Genomic DNA, 18,833 nt, shown 5'->3' with positions numbered 1-18,833 from the left:
TCAAGTATCTTGTTTTTTTCTGGGAACAATAAGTTAGGACAGTGGTTCTCAAACCTGTGATGGGGGGACCACCAGCTAGTTGAGTTTTCAGGATAACCCTAATGAATATGCATGAGAGAGATTTGCATGAAATAGAGGTGACAGGCATTCCAATCTGTCTCATGCATATTCATTACAATGTAGACTGCATAGACCCCTGCATTGCATTTTGTGGTCTATCAAGCCTTTTAAAAAAAGAAAAAACATTAAACATTAGGAATATTTTGAAAACTCAACTGGCTGGTTGTCCCCCAGGAAAGGTTTGAGAACCATGGAGTTGGAGCATTCTGATTCACGCAATCAAAATTGTTTTAGGCAATTAACTACACATGAAATTACCTTTTTCCTATTCAAAAGCAACTTATAAAACTAGAGGATATACACAACCAAAAGATTCAGACTGGAACCTAAATAGACTGATGATACCAAGGTTATATAATGTCTGTTTTAGCTTGATTTTATGGAATATTGTACCTACTGTACCTGAATGTAACTCACCTTGAGGTAATACTGGAAAAGGTGAGAGTTAAATCAAGATAAATACTAGGAATGTGTTAATTACCTTCCCTTGAGCAGCTTGGCTTCAGCCCAAATATCAGTCCTAGGATTAGCGTCAACATCAAGACACACAGAACCTAATAGGAGGAGTAGAAAACAAAATGGAAAGAGTTCAGCTTAGCCCGCTGCAAATATTCAAACATACAGAAGAGAGGGATATGGTTTCTTGTTTACCAATTCTTTTCCTGAAGAAATGGGCTTTTACAAAGCTGCTTATCTAGTGTGTGGGTAGAGATTATGAGCTAGAATCTATAAATGGCGTATAAAATTTGGCACAGAAAAAACACACACACACACTTAAGTGGTATTCTATAAGCCATGCCTAAAGTTCAGCATGGTTTGTAGAATAATGCTTAAGTGGTGAGGTCATGTGCAAATTTGTAAATTTAGGTGCCGCCATTTGCACTAACATTTGCACCATTATTCTAAAATTAAGAGCATAACTCAAAACCACGCCCCCTCCCGATCCACCCCAAAATGCCCATGACCCTCCCATTTCTGCACCCCCAGGCCGTGCATAAATTAATGCATGTAATTCCCAATTAAATCTAATTTAGTGCCAATAATTGCCTGTTAAAAAGCCAATTATTGGCACTAATTTGCTCGTTATACTATTAACAACTTGTGCATGCAAACTGGGGACATGCCTAAATTTGCACGCCTAATATTTTACTTTTATAGAATCAGGGGGTATATGTGTACAGCCTGAGTGGGCAAACTTATCCACACACAAAACAAAGACATTCCCAGGGCAAAGGAATCGCCACGTACACACAAGCTTTTGAGAAGTCAAATGTATGAACAAATTAAGGAACACCAAAATTGTTAAATATATAACTTAAATATACCACTACCCTGACAATCAGGGCTCATAACACTACAAAAGTGGATTTAAATCCACAAAACACTTTTATTCAAGAGAATGTTTCTCAAAATACTTCTTTATAGAACATGAGGGCTCAACAAACCAGTGCAATTATGAGCTCACCAAAAAGCTCTAGAATACTGTACATATCACAAAAAAGTTATCGCCCCCAAGTCCTTACACCTTATGATATAACCACAGTCCAATATAAAACTTCTAGCTTTTGCCTTTTTTTATAAAATCTTGAAAAATTCAAAAATAAACTTATGCCAAACTCCAGTCAGTGATCAAAGGTTATAATCACAGTCAATGTCCCCAATATTGGCAATCTTCAATCCATTTAACACCCCTAGCATATCCAGCTCTAACCAATTTCACTCTCCATGGAATCATGCATTTTTAGATTGAGTACTTCAGTACAGACATGAATTAAGAGGTGCTCGGCATCAAGGAGGAATCCTAAAATTAACGTCTATCTGCTATTATAAATTTTAGGATTCCTCCTCGATGCTGAGCACCTCTTAATTCATGTCTGTACCGAAGTACTCAATCTAAAAATGCATGTCTCCATTCAGGAGATGCAATAATACACAGGGTCAAAACATGTAGTAGTATTCATATATTAGTCTCTCATATAGTGTAGTGTGCACTAGAACATCCACACTACACTGGTGATGCTGAAACTTCCGGAGCCATACAACATTTGAGGCATGCTTTGGACAATGCTGCTGCACTATCTACTAGTAATGGTACAGCTGATGTGTACTCAACATACCAAACTTACTCGGTACTTATGAGCAGAGTAGAAATTTTCTTACATCCCTCCTGCGATACCATCCTGGAGGTCAGAGTATACACTCATCTGGCACACTGTGCATCTGGTGTAGTACACAAAGTTGTGTCAAAGCTGTTGCAGCCGTGCAAGAGGTGCACCAGTTAAAAAAAAATAGAGCCACTTTTCTGCCTTAAACAGGACAATCGGATACTGATATCAAGTGTGGTTTCTTTTGATATTTCAATATACAATTTGCAGTTCGCAGTCAAGCACTGATAAATTCTCAAAATCTACACCACATAGTATTTAATTTTTACCTAGTTTATCTTTCCATTTCCACATGGACAGACATTTATACTGGATATTGTCAGACTACTTTTGTACAAAATGTCTCATTGGTGCAAAGCACTGCTGTATTTCACATTAACGTGAGATTACCTTTCATACTTTTCGACTATTACTGTCAATGGGCACCACTTATTGTTATGAGGGTGCAGAAATATCAGCAGAACTTTATAAAATCAGGACAAATAATCCTACTGCTCTATGAAAGTAATGCAAACCTACGGCAGATTTATATTTTAATAATGTTCTTCAAGTTCACATTGTTACAGTCTTGATGCTTAACTCCAAGATTGAACAAACTCCTTGACTCTGTCGGGGGAGATGTATTTCTGTTGGGTTTAGCACCCCAATCATTTTTGAAACATTGGCTCCTATTACAACAGCAGCAATCTGATTGTATGGCCTGGTATTTTGATGTTTGATAGATTTTCAGCACTCTGAAGACTGGTACATCCCATAATACTTTGTTTTTCCCAACTTCATGCTCTTATGGATGCGTGTTTTTATATTTTAAAACACTTCTTTAACTAGAGTCTCTTTTCTTTACGGTCCGAGGCTCTCTCCAAGTATATTTCAGATTCATTACTTCTATAATGGTTATTTCCCTGTTAACAAAGCATCCAGTAAATCAACTGGGTTTTCTCCTCTTTTGTTTTCTGGAGTTTGGCAATGTCTGCCAATGCTTCTATAAGCTTCTAAGCCTCGTGATCAGTCTTATTCCTCTGTTTTAAATTCAGCACTAACAACGAATAATAGGCTAAGAACTGTGCAGTATCACTCCTTTATATTTTACTGCTTGTATTACGTTTCACACTTGTAATTCGGTATCATTACTCTACAGCCATGAATAACCTGTATCAATTTTTTAAAAAAGTGCCACATCTCTACCCATCTCCGTTGACTCAGTTCTGCCCACCTTTCATGATTGCTTGACCATCTGTTTCGGTCAGCTGCTGATAGCATTATGCTACAATTTCACAACCTATAGTGGCCTGTCTTCACTATGTCTTTAACATTATGAACAAAAAGTCCAGTTTAGCACCCATCTTATTGATGTCATACTACAAAGCTAGTCTTTTGACATCTTGCAGTAAAAACTTGTCTTCACTATGCCTTTAATATTTGGATAGCAAGTAGTGTTACTACCTTGTTACTAACAACAATGCTGTTTTTGTTCAGTGCCATTTTGCCAGCTCTGGTTTTTATTTCATATTTTGAAGCTGCTTTATGAGTTCAGTTTGTTCGACTCCTGATGCCGAAACACTGTGACCGTGTCGGATCCCTTCAATAAAGGCTGTTTTTGAGCTGCACATCTTCTTATGTGTCTTTACTCCACTCTCCAGCTGTGTTCTACATTGTCCTTGACCCTATCGCTCTATTTGGCCCCATTACTCTACATTATCTCTTGAGCAGCACAACTTTCTTATACAAAGGTTAAATGACAAGTAATGCTTCACCTCCATAAATTGTGTTTAAATGAAGAAATTGTAATGAATTCAAAAAAATAATGCTTGAAACTTGCTCTTATTACAGTGGTGGAAATAAGTATTTGATCCCTTGCTGATTTTGTAAGTTTGCCCACTGACAAAGACATGAGCAGCCCATAATTGAAGGGTAGGTTATTGGTAACAGTGAGAGATAGCACATCACAAATTAAATCCGGAAAATCACATTGTGGAAAGTATATGAATTTATTTGCATTCTGCAGAGGGAAATAAGTATTTAATCCCTCTGGCAAACAAGACCTAATACTTGGTGGCAAAACCCTTGTTGGCAAGCACAGCGGTCAGACGTCTTCTGTAGTTGATGATGAGGTTTGCACACATGTCAGGAGGAATTTTGGTCCACTCCTCTTTGCAGATCATCTCTAAATCATTAAGAGTTCTGGGCTGTCGCTTGGCAACTCGCAGCTTCAGCTCCCTCCATAAGTTTTCAATGGGATTAAGGTCTGGTGACTGGCTAGGCCACTCCATGACCCTAATGTGCTTCTTCCTGAGCCACTCCTTTGTTGCCTTGGCTGTATGTTTTGGGTCATTGTCGTGCTGGAAGACCCAGCCACGACCCATTTTTAAGGCCCTGGCGGAGGGAAGGAGGTTGTCACTCAGAATTGTACGGTACATGGCCCCATCCATTCTCCCATTGATGCGGTGAAGTAGTCCTGTGCCCTTAGCAGAGAAACACCCCCAAAACATAACATTTCCACCTCCATGCTTGACAGTGGGGACGGTGTTCTTTGGGTCATAGGCAGCATTTCTCTTCCTCCAAACACGGCGAGTTGAGTTCATGCCAAAGAGCTCAATTTTTGTCTCATCTGACCACAGCACCTTCTCCCAATCACTCTCGGCATCATCCAGGTGTTCACTGGCAAACTTCAGACGGGCCGTCACATGTGCCTTCCGGAGCAGGGGGACCTTGCGGGCACTGCAGGATTGCAATCCATTATGTCGTAATGTGTTACCAATGGTTTTCGTGGTGACAGTGGTCCCAGCTGCCTTGAGATCATTGACAAGTTCCCCCCTTGTAGTTGTAGGCTGATTTCTAACCTTCCTCATGATCAAGGATACCCCACGAGGTGAGATCTTGCGTGGAGCCCCAGATCTTTGTCGATTGACAGTCATTTTGTACTTCTTCCATTTTCTTACTATGGCACCAACAGTTGTCTCCTTCTCGCCCAGCGTCTTACTGATGGTTTTGTAGCCCATTCCAGCCTTGTGCAGGTGTATGATCTTGTCCCTGACATCCTTAGACAGCTCCTTGCTCTTGGCCATTTTGTAGAGGTTAGAGTCTGACTGATTCACTGAGTCTGTGGACAGGTGTCTTTCATACAGGTGACCATTGCCGACAGCTGTCTGTCATGCAGGTAACGAGTTGATTTGGAGCATCTACCTGGTCTGTAGGGGCCAGATCTCTTACTGGTTGGTGGGGGATCAAATACTTATTTCCCTCTGCAGAATGCAAATAAATTCATATACTTTCCACAATGTGATTTTACGGATTTAATTTGTGATGTGCTATCTCTCACTGTTACCAATAACCTACCCTTCAATTATGGGCTGCTCATGTCTTTGTCAGTGGGCAAACTTACAAAATCAGCAAGGGATCAAATACTTATTTCCACCACTGTATATGTATTTACTTTTTTACATAGTCGCAACCATTCACCACACATTTCTGCCAAAGTGGACAAGTTTTTGAAAGCCATCATGAAAGAACTGCACATTGTCTCTTCAATCAGTTGCTCACAGTCCTTTCCGCCTCTTCTTCGAGTTGAATAGATGCCCCTGAAGGTATTCCTTCAATTTTGGAAAAAGATGGAAATTGCTTGGTGCTATGTCTAGGCAGTCTGGAGGACGAGTATAGGATAGGACTTGAGACCCATCTTCACATTTGCCTCTGTGGTGTTTTGTGCTGTGCGAGACCTAGCATTTTCATATTTCAACAAAATTTCCTTCTTGTGCTTCCAAACTTAAATCATTCAGCGTTTTCAGGGTTGTAATGTAACACTGAGTGATCTTTCATTTGTCTTTTATGAGTCTGTCTTTCTCATGTAAGACTACTCTGTTGCTGTCACAGGTTGTCCATTTATGATCAAACAAATTAGCCTTTCCCAGTCCAATATCTTACATCTTTTGGTCTAGTGACACGCAGTACTCATGTCAACAAAATCATCACAGCACAACAAAAAAAAGTTTTTTTCATGTGCTACTGGGCAAAAACCATTTGCCCTATACTAAATTCAGTGTGCATATTCCAAATCTGAAGTCAGAATTGTTGTAACACGTCAGGAAATTTTGTTATGCATAAGTTTGCCCAAATGAATTAAGCACTTGAAAAGCATTGAATAATGTTTTACAGAACGAGTTTTACTCCAACAATTACCTGATCTATATCAAAGTTTTCGTAGTAAACAGCATATGAAAATGTAATGGAATAAGAAAATTTTTTAAAAGTCTCATATTGCAGTTTAAAAGTCTTACTTCAGCAAAGCCCAGTACTGTTAAAAGTGCTTCAGGCATTTGCTTTTGCATTTGGGACCGGTTATATTTTCCCGTTGCAAAAGCCAGCAGTAGTCCCCCATCATGTTGGGATTCCAGGGGCCTTGATATCTGATATCTTTATGGAACCTCTCTCCATGTTTCCAATATATAATGCATTAATATTATAAGTGAATAGGCTTTGCATGTATAACTTAAGATCTAGACGTGTCAGGCAAATTCGGAGTTCATATTTGGAATCGGCGGGTTCAATTTAATATAAATCACGTTTTTCTCTCAGTAGCAAAATCATTGTTGCGTTGTGGAGCAACCCACCTGTAGCAGTGAATTCCAATTGGAGAACTTTCAACAGAAACTATCATGACACATTGTTTAAATCACATCAGCGAGTGCTCACTGTGTGCTTCCACTGCAATAACAAAACAATGTCTTCACACAGACATTGTGTACATTAGTAGCATTTGTAGCACTTCTTGCTAACTAAGGTAAAGGAAAAGATTTCAAAGAGCAAGTGAATACACTCATCCACTCTCTCATCACCTCTCGCCTTGCCTACTGCAACCTACTCCTCACTGGCCTCCCACTTAACCATCTATCCCCCCTTCAATCCGTTCAGAACTCTACTGCCCGTCTTATCTTCCGCCTAGACCGATATGCTCATATCACCCCTCTCCTTAAGTCACTTCACTGGCTTCCGATCAGGTACCGCATACAGTTCAAGTTTCTCCTACTAACCTACAAATGCACTCAATCTGCAGCCCCTCATTACCTCTCTACCCTCATCTCCCCTTACGCTCCTACCCGTAACCTCCGCTCACAGGACAAATCCTTCCTCTCAGTACCCTTCTCCACCACCGCCAACTCCAGGCTCCGCTCTTTCTGCCTCGCCTCACCCTATGCTTGGAATAAACTCCCTGAGCCCATACGCCAAGCCCCCTCCCTGCCCATCTTCAAATCCTTGCTCAAAGCCCACCTCTTCAATGTCACTTTCGGCACCTAACCATTGTACCTCTATCCAGGAAATCTAGACTGCCCCCAATTTGATTGACTGCACTTCTTGTCCTTTAGATTGTAAGCTCCTTTGAGCAGGGACTGTCCTTCTTTGTTAAATTGTACAGTGCTGCATAACCCTGGTAGCGCTTTAGAAATGTTAAGTAGTAGTAGTAGTAGTAGTAGTAATGTGTCAGTGCTGCCATCTACTGATGAATTATAGAGGTGGAGGCACCCAATAGTTAAATTAGAGGACGATCTTCAAAGCAATTTGCATAAAGTAAAAACATCTTACCCAAGAATTTTGTCAATATCCAATAGCTAGGTAAACTTAGAGCCCTCCTCTTCCCCCCCCCCCCCCAAAAAAAAAACAAAAACTTGGGCATCCTCCTGCCATGCTTACCTGGGTTACCATGTTCTACCAACACTGTAGGAAATTGCATCAACATGTAGACTTATGTATTTTCCAAAAGTACAAAAAAAAAAATAAAAAGAAACAATCCCACAAAAAGTCAGCACAAGCAAACCAAGGGGTGGGAATGACCAGGGCGATGAGTCAAGAAAAGCTGATAAGTCTTTATGATATGGAGCCAGCACAATTAAAACAATGAACAAACATTCACTAGAGCGTGGACTCTACACAGTCCATGTTTCGGCCTATGCCTTCTTCAGTAGTCCAGGCATACAGCCAAAATTAGAACAAGAAGCAGCAGTGAATCTTGGTACAAAGCCAACATAAGCGTAGAAATTCAGATAACACCTATCTCCAAGGGTTGCACGGTATCAGCAAAAACAAAACTCAAAACAAAACAACAACAAAAATATGCGACCTTTGGAGTTAGGTGTAATCTGAACTCGGACTTCACTCACTTGTGTTGGCTCTGTACCAAGATTCACTGTTGTTCTAATTTTCGCTATATGCCTGGACTCCTGAATTAGGGCATAAAACAAAACACGAACAGAGTCCATGCTCCAGTGAATGTTTGTCCATTGTTGCAATTGTGATGACTCTATATAATAAAGATAACAGCTTTTCTTGTCTCATCATACTGGCTATTCCCACCCCTTGGTTTACTTTTCCAAAATTACAAGCATTATTTTAGTCAGGAAATGAATTCATAGAATAAAGGAGGCAAGTATTTTTTCCTTAGTTCATTTTGAACATGAAAGCATGTATCTACTTTCACTTTGACGATTGCTCTCAAGTCTATAGATAAAATGTAACTGTGGACTTTGCAACTATTCCTGCAGTATAAAAACTGTTTCCCATAATGAAAATCAGTTCTAAGTCAGCCTGACTTTGTAAAGCATCATGGTAAAAATTAAGAAATGAAGGTAGCTTCATGTTTTCCCTAAACTATTTTGATATAAAAAGACAGAGCATAAGGAAAGAAAGTCCCTAAGGATACAGAATGTCATCATGTTTTCGGGGATTGAAAACTTTTTCTGAACACATCCTTCTTATTCTGCATCTACTTTCCATTACGTATAATTTTACCAGTATTAACATAATGGCTTCCTGGTAAATAAAATTGAGTCGCGTGGTAAGCTGAAGCAGTGGCGTAGCCAGAAGTCAATTTTTGGGTGGGCCAACAGGTTGGATGGGTGGGCACTAGACAGTGGTGTGCTGGTAAATGTTTAACAACAGGCTCTCTCCCCGGTCCACCTCTGCGCCCCCCCCCCCCCCCCCCCCCCCCCCCGTCCACGTGTGCACCTCCCCTCAAAATTGCAGAGCTGGCTATAGCCGGGGAGAGAGCCTGGGGAGGGGGGCAATGCATTACTGTCTCCATGAAAAAAAAATTAAATGATCCCAGGTTCCAATTTAATTCATGTTTAATGTGGGATAAAATGCCATAAATAAGTAAATAAATATAAACTTTTAATGTTGAGCACCTGATTCTCAAAGTGGACATATTCCAAACACTATAATGAAAATAAAATGATTTTTTCCTACCTTTGTTGTCTGGTGACTGTTTTTCTGATCATGCTGGCCCAGTATCCGATTCTGCTGCTATCTGTCCTCTTAACTCCGTTTCCAGGGCTTCCTTTCCATTTATTTCTTTACTTTCCTCCTTTCTTCTTCATTTCTTGCTCTATATCCATAAGTAAAAGCTGGGTCCTCTGCAGACTTGACTGTCTAGTGGATCCAGCTTCTGCCTATTTTCTTCATCCATGTGCAGTTTTTCTCCTCTCTTCCTTTTCCCTCATCTCATCTCCTTCCTCATTCTTCCATTCCCTCCATCCATGTCCAGCATTTCTTCTCTCTCCCTTCCCTCTCTTCCATCCATGTCCAGCAACCCTCCTCTCCCCTTCCCTCCATCCAGCAACCCTCCTCTCCCCTTCTTCCACCATGTCCAGCAACCCTCCTCTCCCTCCTCTCCCCTTCCCTTCATCCAGCAACCCTCCTCTCCCCTGCCCTCTCCTCTCCCCTTCTTCCACCATGTCCAGCAACCCTCCTCTCCCCTTCCCTCCATCCAGCAACCCTCCTCTCCCCTTCTTCCACCATGTCCAGCAACCCTCCTCTCCCCTTCCCTCCATCCAGCAACCCTCCTCTCCCCTTCTTCCACCATATCCAGCAACCCTCCTCTCCCCTTCCCTTCATCCAGCAACCCTCCTATCCCCTTCCCTCTCCTCTCCCCTTCTTCCACCATGTCCAGCAACCCTCCTCTCCCCTTCCCTCCATCCAGCAACCCTCCTCTCCCCTGCCCTCTCCTCTCCCCTTCTTCCACCATGTCCAGCAACCCTCCACTCCTGTCTGCTCTGTTTCCTTCCGGTCCCCCCCCCCCCGCCGTACCTTTAAATATTACAGTTTTGCTGGAGTCGCGGGCAGCCGGCATTGAAGACATCGGCAGGCTTACGCCGGTTCCAGCAGCCTTCCCTTCCCTCATTGCAAGTCAGATGATGGCTCCGCCCTCGTAGAAACAGGAAATACATCAGAAGAGGGCGGAGCCATCATCCGACTTGCAACGAGGGAAGGGAAGGCTGCTGGAACTGGCGTAAGCCTGCCGATGTCAATGCCGCGACTCCAGCAAAACTGTAATATTTAAAGGTACGGCGGGCGGCGGTGGCAGGGCAGTGGCGGGCTGGGGAGGCAGATGCGGGATCGGAGCTCAGCCTGCTCCCTCCGCTCCACTGCCTCCACTGCTGGGTGGGCCTGAACCAAAACTGGGCCCACCCGTGGCTACGCCCCTGAGCTGAAGTTTCTACATACTGGGACAGACCAAAGGTCCGTCAAACCCAGCATCCTGTTTCCAACAGTGGCCAATCCAGGTCACAAATACCTGGCAAGATCCCCAAAAAAGTATAAAACATTTTATGCTTATCCCAGAAATATTTTTCCCAAGTCCAATTTAATAATGGTCTAAGGATTTTTCTTTTAGGAAGCCGTCCAAACCTTTTTTAAACTCTGCTAACCAAACTTTCCACATTTTCTGGCAACGAATTCCAGAGTTGAATTACACGTTGAGTGAAGAAATATTTTCTCCAATTTGTTTTAAATTTACTACTTTGTAGCTTCATTGCATGCCCCCTAGTCCTAGTATTTTTGGAAAGTGTAAACAGACGCTTCACGTCTACCCGTTCAACTCCACTCATTATTTTATAGACCTCTATTATATCTCCCCTCAGCCGCCTTTTTTCCAATCTGAAGAGACCCAGCCACTTTAGCCTTTCCTCATAGGGAAGTCATCCCATCCCCTTTATCATTTTTGTCGCCCTTCTCTGCACCTTTTCTAATTCCACTATATCCTTTTTGAGATGCGCCGACCAGAATTGAACACAATATTCGATGCACGGTCGCACCATGGACCGATACAAAGGCATTATAATGTGCTCATTTTTGTTTTCCATTCCTTTCCAAATAATGCCTAACATTCTATTTGTTTTCTTAGCTGCCACAGCACACTAAGCAGAGGGTTTCCAACATATAATCAATGACGAAACCTACTGTAGATCCCTTTCTGGGTCGATAACTCCTAATGTGGAACCTTGGATTATGTAGCTATAATTTGGGTTCCTTCTTTCCCACATGCATCACTTTGCACTTGCTCACATTAAACGTCATCTGGCAATTAGACGCCCAGTCTCCCAGTCTCGTAATTTTTCACAATCCTCCCACAATTTAACAATTGATTAACTTTGTGTCTTGAGCAAATATAATTACCTCACTAGTTACTCCCATCTCTAGAATCATTTATAAATATGTTAATAAGCAGTGGTCCCAACACAGACCCCTGGGGAACCCCACTAACTACCCTTCTCCATTGAGAATACTGACCATTTAACCCAACTCTCTGTTTTCTATCATTTAATCAGTTTTTAATCCACAATAGGACACTACCTCCTATCCCATGACTCTCCAATTTCCTCTGGAGTCTTTCATGAGGTACTTTCTCAAACGCCTTCTGAAAATCCAGATACACAATATCAACCGGCTCACCTTTATCCACGTTTGTTCACCCCTTCAAAGAAATGTAATAGATTGGTGAGGCAAGATTTCCCTTCACTAAATCCATGTTGGCTTTGTCTCATTAATCCACGCTTTTGAATATGCTCTGTAATTTTGTTCTTAATAATAGTCTCTACCATTTTGCCCAGCACCAACGTAAGACTCACTGGTCTATAATATCCAGGATCTCCTCTGGAACCTTTTTTAAAAATCAGCGTTACATTGGCCATCCTCCAATCTTCTGGTGCCACGTATTTTAAGGATAAATTACATATTACTAACAATAGTTCTGCAAGTTCATTTTTCAGTTCTATCAGTACTCTGGGATGAATACCATCCGGTCCAGGAGATTTGCTACTCTTCAATTTGTCAAATTGCCCCATTACATCCTCCAGGTCTATAGAGATTTCGTTCAGTTTCTCCGACTCATCAGATTTGAATACCATTTCTGGAACCAGTATCTCTCCCAAATCTTCCTCAGTGAATACCAAAGCAAAGAATTCATTTAATCTCTCCGCTATGGCTTTGTCTTCCCTGATTGCCCCTTTTACCCCTCGGTCATCTTGCGGTACAACTGATTCTTTTGCCAGCTTCCTGCTTTTAATATACCTAAAAAAAATTTTACTATGTGTTTTTGCCTCCAACGCAATCTTTTTTTCAAAGTCCCTCTTTGCCTTCCTTATTAACATTTTGCATTTGACTTGACATTCCTTATGCTGTTTCTTATTATTTTCAGTCAGTTCCTTCTTCCATTTCCTGAAGGATTTTCTTTTAGCTCTAATAGCTTCCATCACCTCACTTTTTAACCCTGCCAGCTGTCATTTGGTCTTCCGTCCTCCTTTTTTAATACGCAGAATATATTTGGCCTGGGTTTCCAGGATGGTGTTTTTGAACAGCATCCACGCCGGATGTAAATTTTTGACCAGGATCCACGCTGGATGTAAATTTTTGACCCCAAAGCCGCAGCTCTTAAGTTTTTTTTTTCACTGCTCTCATTTTATCATAGTCTCCTTTTTTAAAGTTAAACGCTAATGTATTGGATTTCCTGTGTAAACGTACTTCAAAGCTAATATCAAATTTGATCATATTATGATCACTGTTATCAAGCGGCCCTAGCACCATTACCTCACGCACCAGATCATGTGCTCCACTAAGGACTAGGTCTAGAATTTTTCCTTCTCTTGTTGGATCCTGTACCAGCTGCTCCATAAAGCAGTCCTTGATTTCATCAAGGAATTTTACATCCCTAGCATGCCCCGATGTTACATTTACCCAGTCAATATTGGGTAATTGAAATCACCCATTATTATTGAGTTGCCTAGTTTGTTTGCATCCCTAATTTCCTTTAACATTTCTACATCCGTCTGTTCATCCTGGCCAGGAGGACGATAGTACACTCCTATAACTATCCTTTTCCCCTTTACACATGGAATTTCAATCCATAGAGATTCCAAGATGTGTTTTGTTTCCTGCAGAATTTTCAATCTATTTGATTGAAGGCTCTCCTTAAAATACAATACTACCCCCCTCCACCAATTCAATCCACCCTATCACTACGATATAATTTGTACCCCATTATGACAGTGTCCCACTGGTTATACTCCTTCCACTAGGTCTCAGAAATGACTATCAGCCTTATTTTCGAAAGTGATGGGCACCCAGATTTCGACCCAAATCGGGAGATAGGCGCCCATCTCGCAAAGGCGCCCAAATCGGTATAACCAAAAGCCGATTTGGGGCGTCTTCAACTGCACGCCATCGCGGGAACAAAGTTGACGGGGGTGTGTCGGAGGCGTGGTGAAGGCGGGACTGGGGTGTGTTTATCGGCCGAGAGATGGGTGCCTTCGGCTGATAATCGAAAAAACAAAGGCGTCTTTAGCGCGAATTTAGGTCACTTGTTTTGAATCCTTTTTTTCATGAACAAGTCCCCCAAAAGTGCCCTAAATGACCAGATGACCACCGGAGGGAACCGGGGATCACCACCCCTGACTCCCCCAGTGGTCACTAACCCCCTCCCACCCTCAAAAAACCAACTTTAAAAACTTTTTTCCAGCCTGTATGCCACCGTCAAATGCCATACCCAGCTCCATCACAGCAGTATGCAGGTGCCTGGAGCAGTTGTTATTGGGTGCAGTGGACGTCAGCCAGGTGGACCCAGACCCATCCACCCCTACCTGTTACACTTGTGCTGGTAAATAAGAGCCCTCCAAACTGCCCCCCAAAACCCACTGTACCCACATCTAGGTGCCCCCCTTCAGCCATAAGGGCTATGGTAATGGTGTAGAGTTGTGGTCAGTGGGTTTTGGGGGGGATTTGAGGAGCTCAGCACCCAAAGGAATGGAGCTATGCACCTGGGAGGTATTTTACTTTTTTTTTTCTTTACTTTTTAGAAGTGCCCCCTAGGGTGCCCGGTTGGTGTCCTGGCATGTGAGGGGGGCCAGTGCACTACGAATCCTGGCCCCTCCCACAACCAAATGCCTTGGATTTGTTCGTTTTTGAGCTGGGTGCCTTCAGTTTCCATTATCGCTGAAAAACGAAACTGCCCAGCTCAAATCCGCACAAATCTGATGCATTTGCCCGGCACAAACCGTATTATCGAAAAAAAAAGATGGACGCCCATTTTTTCGAAAATACGGTCTGTCCCGCCCCTTCACGTACCCGTTCTCAGAGATAGACGCCCATGGAGATGGGCATTCACGTTCGATTATGCCCCTCCACGTCATCTAATTTTTCATTTAGTGCAATATATTCTAACTCCCCCATCTTATTTCTTAGGCTTCTAGCATTCGCATATAGACATTTCAAACTATGTTTGTTTGTTCCTATTTACATCATGCTCAGTACTTGACAGTATTAATTTGCAATCTTTTGTCTGATTTCTAATTTAAGGACACCTGATCTACTATGGTCTCTTTTGCAACCTCACTATCAGGATACCCTATCTTCCCTGTTTTGGTGATATCTTTGAAAGGTACCTTATCCCGAACCATGCGCTTTTGAGTGACTGTCGACATTCCCGCAGTTTCTAGTTTAAAAGCTGTTCTAGCTCCTTTTTAAATGCCGATGCCAGCAGCCTGGTCCCACCCTGGTTAAGGCGGAGCCCATCCTTTCGGAATAGGCTCCCCCTTTCCCAGAATGTTACCCAATTCCTAACAAAAAAATGCCTTTTTTTAGCATTTTCCCCAAATGTTGTGTCTTTACTTGGCACTTTATCAGCAATTCTTCCTGCACTTCTCAAGTAATAAGGAGTGGTAGGCTTTCAGCTTGTGTATCAATTTTCAAATTAAGGGTGCACATAGAAAACAGATTTAAACAAAGGATCCCAGCTATTATTCTGTAACTCCGGGGTTACAGTGAAACATGTTGGATTTGTTTGGTTGGGTTTTTTTTGAGAGAGACAAATGAGAGAGAGAGAGAGAGAGAGAATAGACATATCTTTGTGGCATATATTTTCTACTGCGGGGATGTTCCCAGCATAACCAGCAGCGCACCCAAGTTGGCATGTGCTGCATGGTTACCATGGGGGTAGCGTGTGAGCCCTTACCGCTAGGCCAATAAGTGATGGTAAGGGCTCAGTGAGTAAATAGGCCCTCCCGATTCTACCAGATAGAACAACTGAAAAGGGGGGGGGGGGGGGGGGGGAGAGACTGCACCTTCAGGACTGCACACAGGAACCTCTTAAAAAAACTCCCTAGTGGAAAATGGAGGGTGAGAGGAAAGTTCAATATCCTTAAATTCAAATTCCTTGTTCTGGTCTCCAGCACTTCCAGTCTGTTACATAGAGACAGACTTTTTAAGCATAACGGATTTATTTAGCTTCCTGCATAGATGTAAACAGAGTCCAATTCCCTTAATTTCTCACGTTGATCAGCCACATTCCCTTCTACAGTATTACACCAGTCTTCTAGCCCACCCAGGTCCCCCTTCATACTACTTAACAGGTTTTTTTTCCCCAAAACACCAGTGCTGACAAGATAGCTTCTGATACAATAACAGGCTCCAATATACCCTGACCTCTAAAAGGTATGCACTGTATCAGAATGAATTAAGCGAACTCCTTCACTTCAACATCTACTGTCAGACACTCACTTCCTTGCAGCAGAAATCCAAACAAGGAGCTGCAACCACTTCTGGAATCAGGCAGAGTCAACTCCAGCTGTGGAGCTGGGAACAGGCCGCATTCCTGATCCCTCTCTGCTAGCCTCCCTCATGGATACCAACAACTATGAGCTATTCACGCCTGGCAGAAGGGAAGGGGGCCTGCATTTAGGGCTCAATAACTCCTCAAATCAGGGCAGCGCTCTGTCACCAAGCCTGACAGCAAGAACTGCTCCTGAAACTGAAATTGCCTTCAATGTCCAAACCAGCTGAGGCATGTTAGCCTGGTTTGCTGGAAGGGGTCCCCTGGGGAAACTCCTGGTTCTCTCCTTTCTATTTTATCATCTTCCAGTGCATGAAATAAGCAAAAACAGGTAAACTGTATAACAGTCTGCTGTGATGGACTCCATTGGTGCCATCTTGGACCTCCCCTTTCATTGCCTATATACTAATCTTAACTTTCTCTGGATGGAGTTTGGCTTTGTAATAAAAACAATTGCCAGAGAAAACATGCAATACAAATGGGTCATAGCAAAATCATGACTTTATAAATCACTTTGCACTCCCTAAAATAAGCCTATGAATCATCCATATCCTGGGAGGCCTCCTTTGGTTAAATTATTTTACGTAAACAGTGTCCCACTAAGTGAGAGGTCCTTGACATGACACTGACAGCACCTCAATTTAGGGGGAGCAAAAACTGCTTCTCAGCTCCACCAAGAAAACAGGATGTGATTAACCAGATCTCTTAGGGATTTTATTGCCTGCTCATTCTCTGATGTGTTATAGAAAACTTAGCCAGCTGTGAAAACCTAAACCATGCCCAAGCGATGTCAGATGGATCAAAATCAGAACATGACTCAGGTCACACCCATTTCGAAAACAGCCATCCCCAAAACCGTGGTAGCCGACAGCAATAGAACAGAATGTACTGCCTAAACAAATGCCATTGAACCTAAATCAGGTGCTGTAATGGTACTCCTGTTCATGTTGAGTTTCAAAAAGTTACTCTTGGGTCAACTTGATGGCTCACACACAGTGTGCTGCATTCTAGCAAGCCACAAGTTCAAGCTTCAGATCCAAGACTGCTCTGGGATACCACAAACAATAATCCAATCACTGGAACACACAGAAAAATAATACCTGTCAAATGATATTCAAATTGTTTACAAATAAGCAAATACAGGTAATGAAAGATCACTATGTTTGCTCCTGAAGAGTCAGTAATCCTGGATGCTCATACTGCAGCGGGACATGTTTATCCACTCCTAGCCTAACTGAGATAATATTTAACCATCTCTCTGACCTCATGTGCAACTTTCTTCAAATCAGTCACCTTACTTTCAAATTCTTCCTACTTTCTTACTCATCTATATGTTACAACTTTGCCTTACCCTTCACTACCAATTATAATGTTCTATTACGTATTGTGTTGTCATTGCAAGTAGTATGCCATGCCATACTTTGTATTGTTACTTGAATATTTTTATTGCTGTAATTGCCTATCGCTCATGTTTGATCTATTCTTACTGTACACCGCCTTGAGTGAATTCCTTCAAAAAGGCAGCAAATAAATAAAATGTTCTTGCTCAACCAGCCTTCTAAGGTCCCTATTTACTAAGGGCCCCTTTTACTAAGTGGCAGTAAGTCCAATGCAGGCTTACTGCTTCCTAACAGGAAGTACTGCCAGGCTACTGCAGCAGTCTTTGTACTTCTCACCCCTAGTGTGCTGTCATATTTTTGTAGCGCCGGAATGTACCTGGAGGTAATCACTGCCCAGTTACTGATGGGTTAGCGTGGGAGCCCTTAACGCAACCTCAGTGGGTGGCGGTAAGAGCTCCCCCCCCTGCAGGAAAGAGAGACTTCCCTTTTATCTCCTGTGGTAAAAGGGGGCCTCGGTGCACGTGAAAAACATGCACTGACACCAGCGCAGGACCCCTTTTGCCACAGCTTGGTAAAAGGGGCCCTAAATGTTTCAACTGCAAAAGTTACCTCTGGCAGCCAAAAACAATCTGTGGAATAATTGTTGAAGGCATTCCTGGCACTTGGAGGAGGGCAGCTGTGTCATTAACAGAGCGATGGTCACTATAATGCATTAAAGAGATGTTCGCTAACACAGAACGTAGTTGTTAAAACTGCACCTCCACAGAAATAATTAACTGTTACACATTTGAGGTGGTTTTAGAAGCACCTATGGGCTCGATGTTCAACTAGCAGCGATCAGCACTTTTCTGACCACCGCCATCGTTATACATAGAAAGTCAATGTCGGGCCACATCTGGCCTCCAGCATTGAATTTACAGGTATATGCAGCTGGCAAAACAGCCAATTAAATAAGATATTTGGCACTTAACTGGCCATGAAGAACCACAACAGAGATAGGACTACTATTTATATAGTCATCTTAACCGGCTAAGTGCTACCTCCGCCACCAGAACATCCACAAAATAGCTGGTTTTGGTTTGTGTGCTAACCAGGCATTTGTAGCGGCACCACCGGGCTAAGTGCCGCTGAACATGCCTGGTTAGCCCCGAACCAGTGGCGTAGCTACGTGGGGCCACGGGGGCCTGGGCCCCCATAGATTTGGCCCTGGATCCCCTTGCCAACGACCCTCTCAACCCTCCCCCACCATCGTCGCCTACCTTTGCTGGCGGGGGACCCCAACCCCCGCCAGCCGAGGTCCTCTTCTTCCAGCGCAACACTTCGTTCTATTTCTGTGAG

The 18,833-nt window shown here is 42.7% G+C and overlaps 1 protein-coding gene across 1 annotated transcript in view; it reads right to left on the bottom strand.

Moving 5' to 3' along the window:
* The window catches only part of ENPP1 (ectonucleotide pyrophosphatase/phosphodiesterase 1), a 221,123-nt gene that overhangs the window by 136,056 nt on the left and 66,234 nt on the right, over nt 1-18,833 (bottom strand). Inside the window, exon 2 of the mRNA XM_030196551.1 lies at nt 602-674. Within this exon, the coding sequence (XP_030052411.1) occupies nt 602-674 (73 nt within the window). The remainder of the gene's footprint in view (nt 1-601; nt 675-18,833) is intronic.

This window comes from Microcaecilia unicolor, chromosome 3 (assembly GCF_901765095.1).
Source record: "Microcaecilia unicolor chromosome 3, aMicUni1.1, whole genome shotgun sequence".
Taxonomy (NCBI): domain Eukaryota; kingdom Metazoa; phylum Chordata; class Amphibia; order Gymnophiona; family Siphonopidae; genus Microcaecilia; species Microcaecilia unicolor.
Note: the sequence above shows the minus strand (reverse complement) of the source record. Positions and strands in the feature narration are given on the sequence as shown.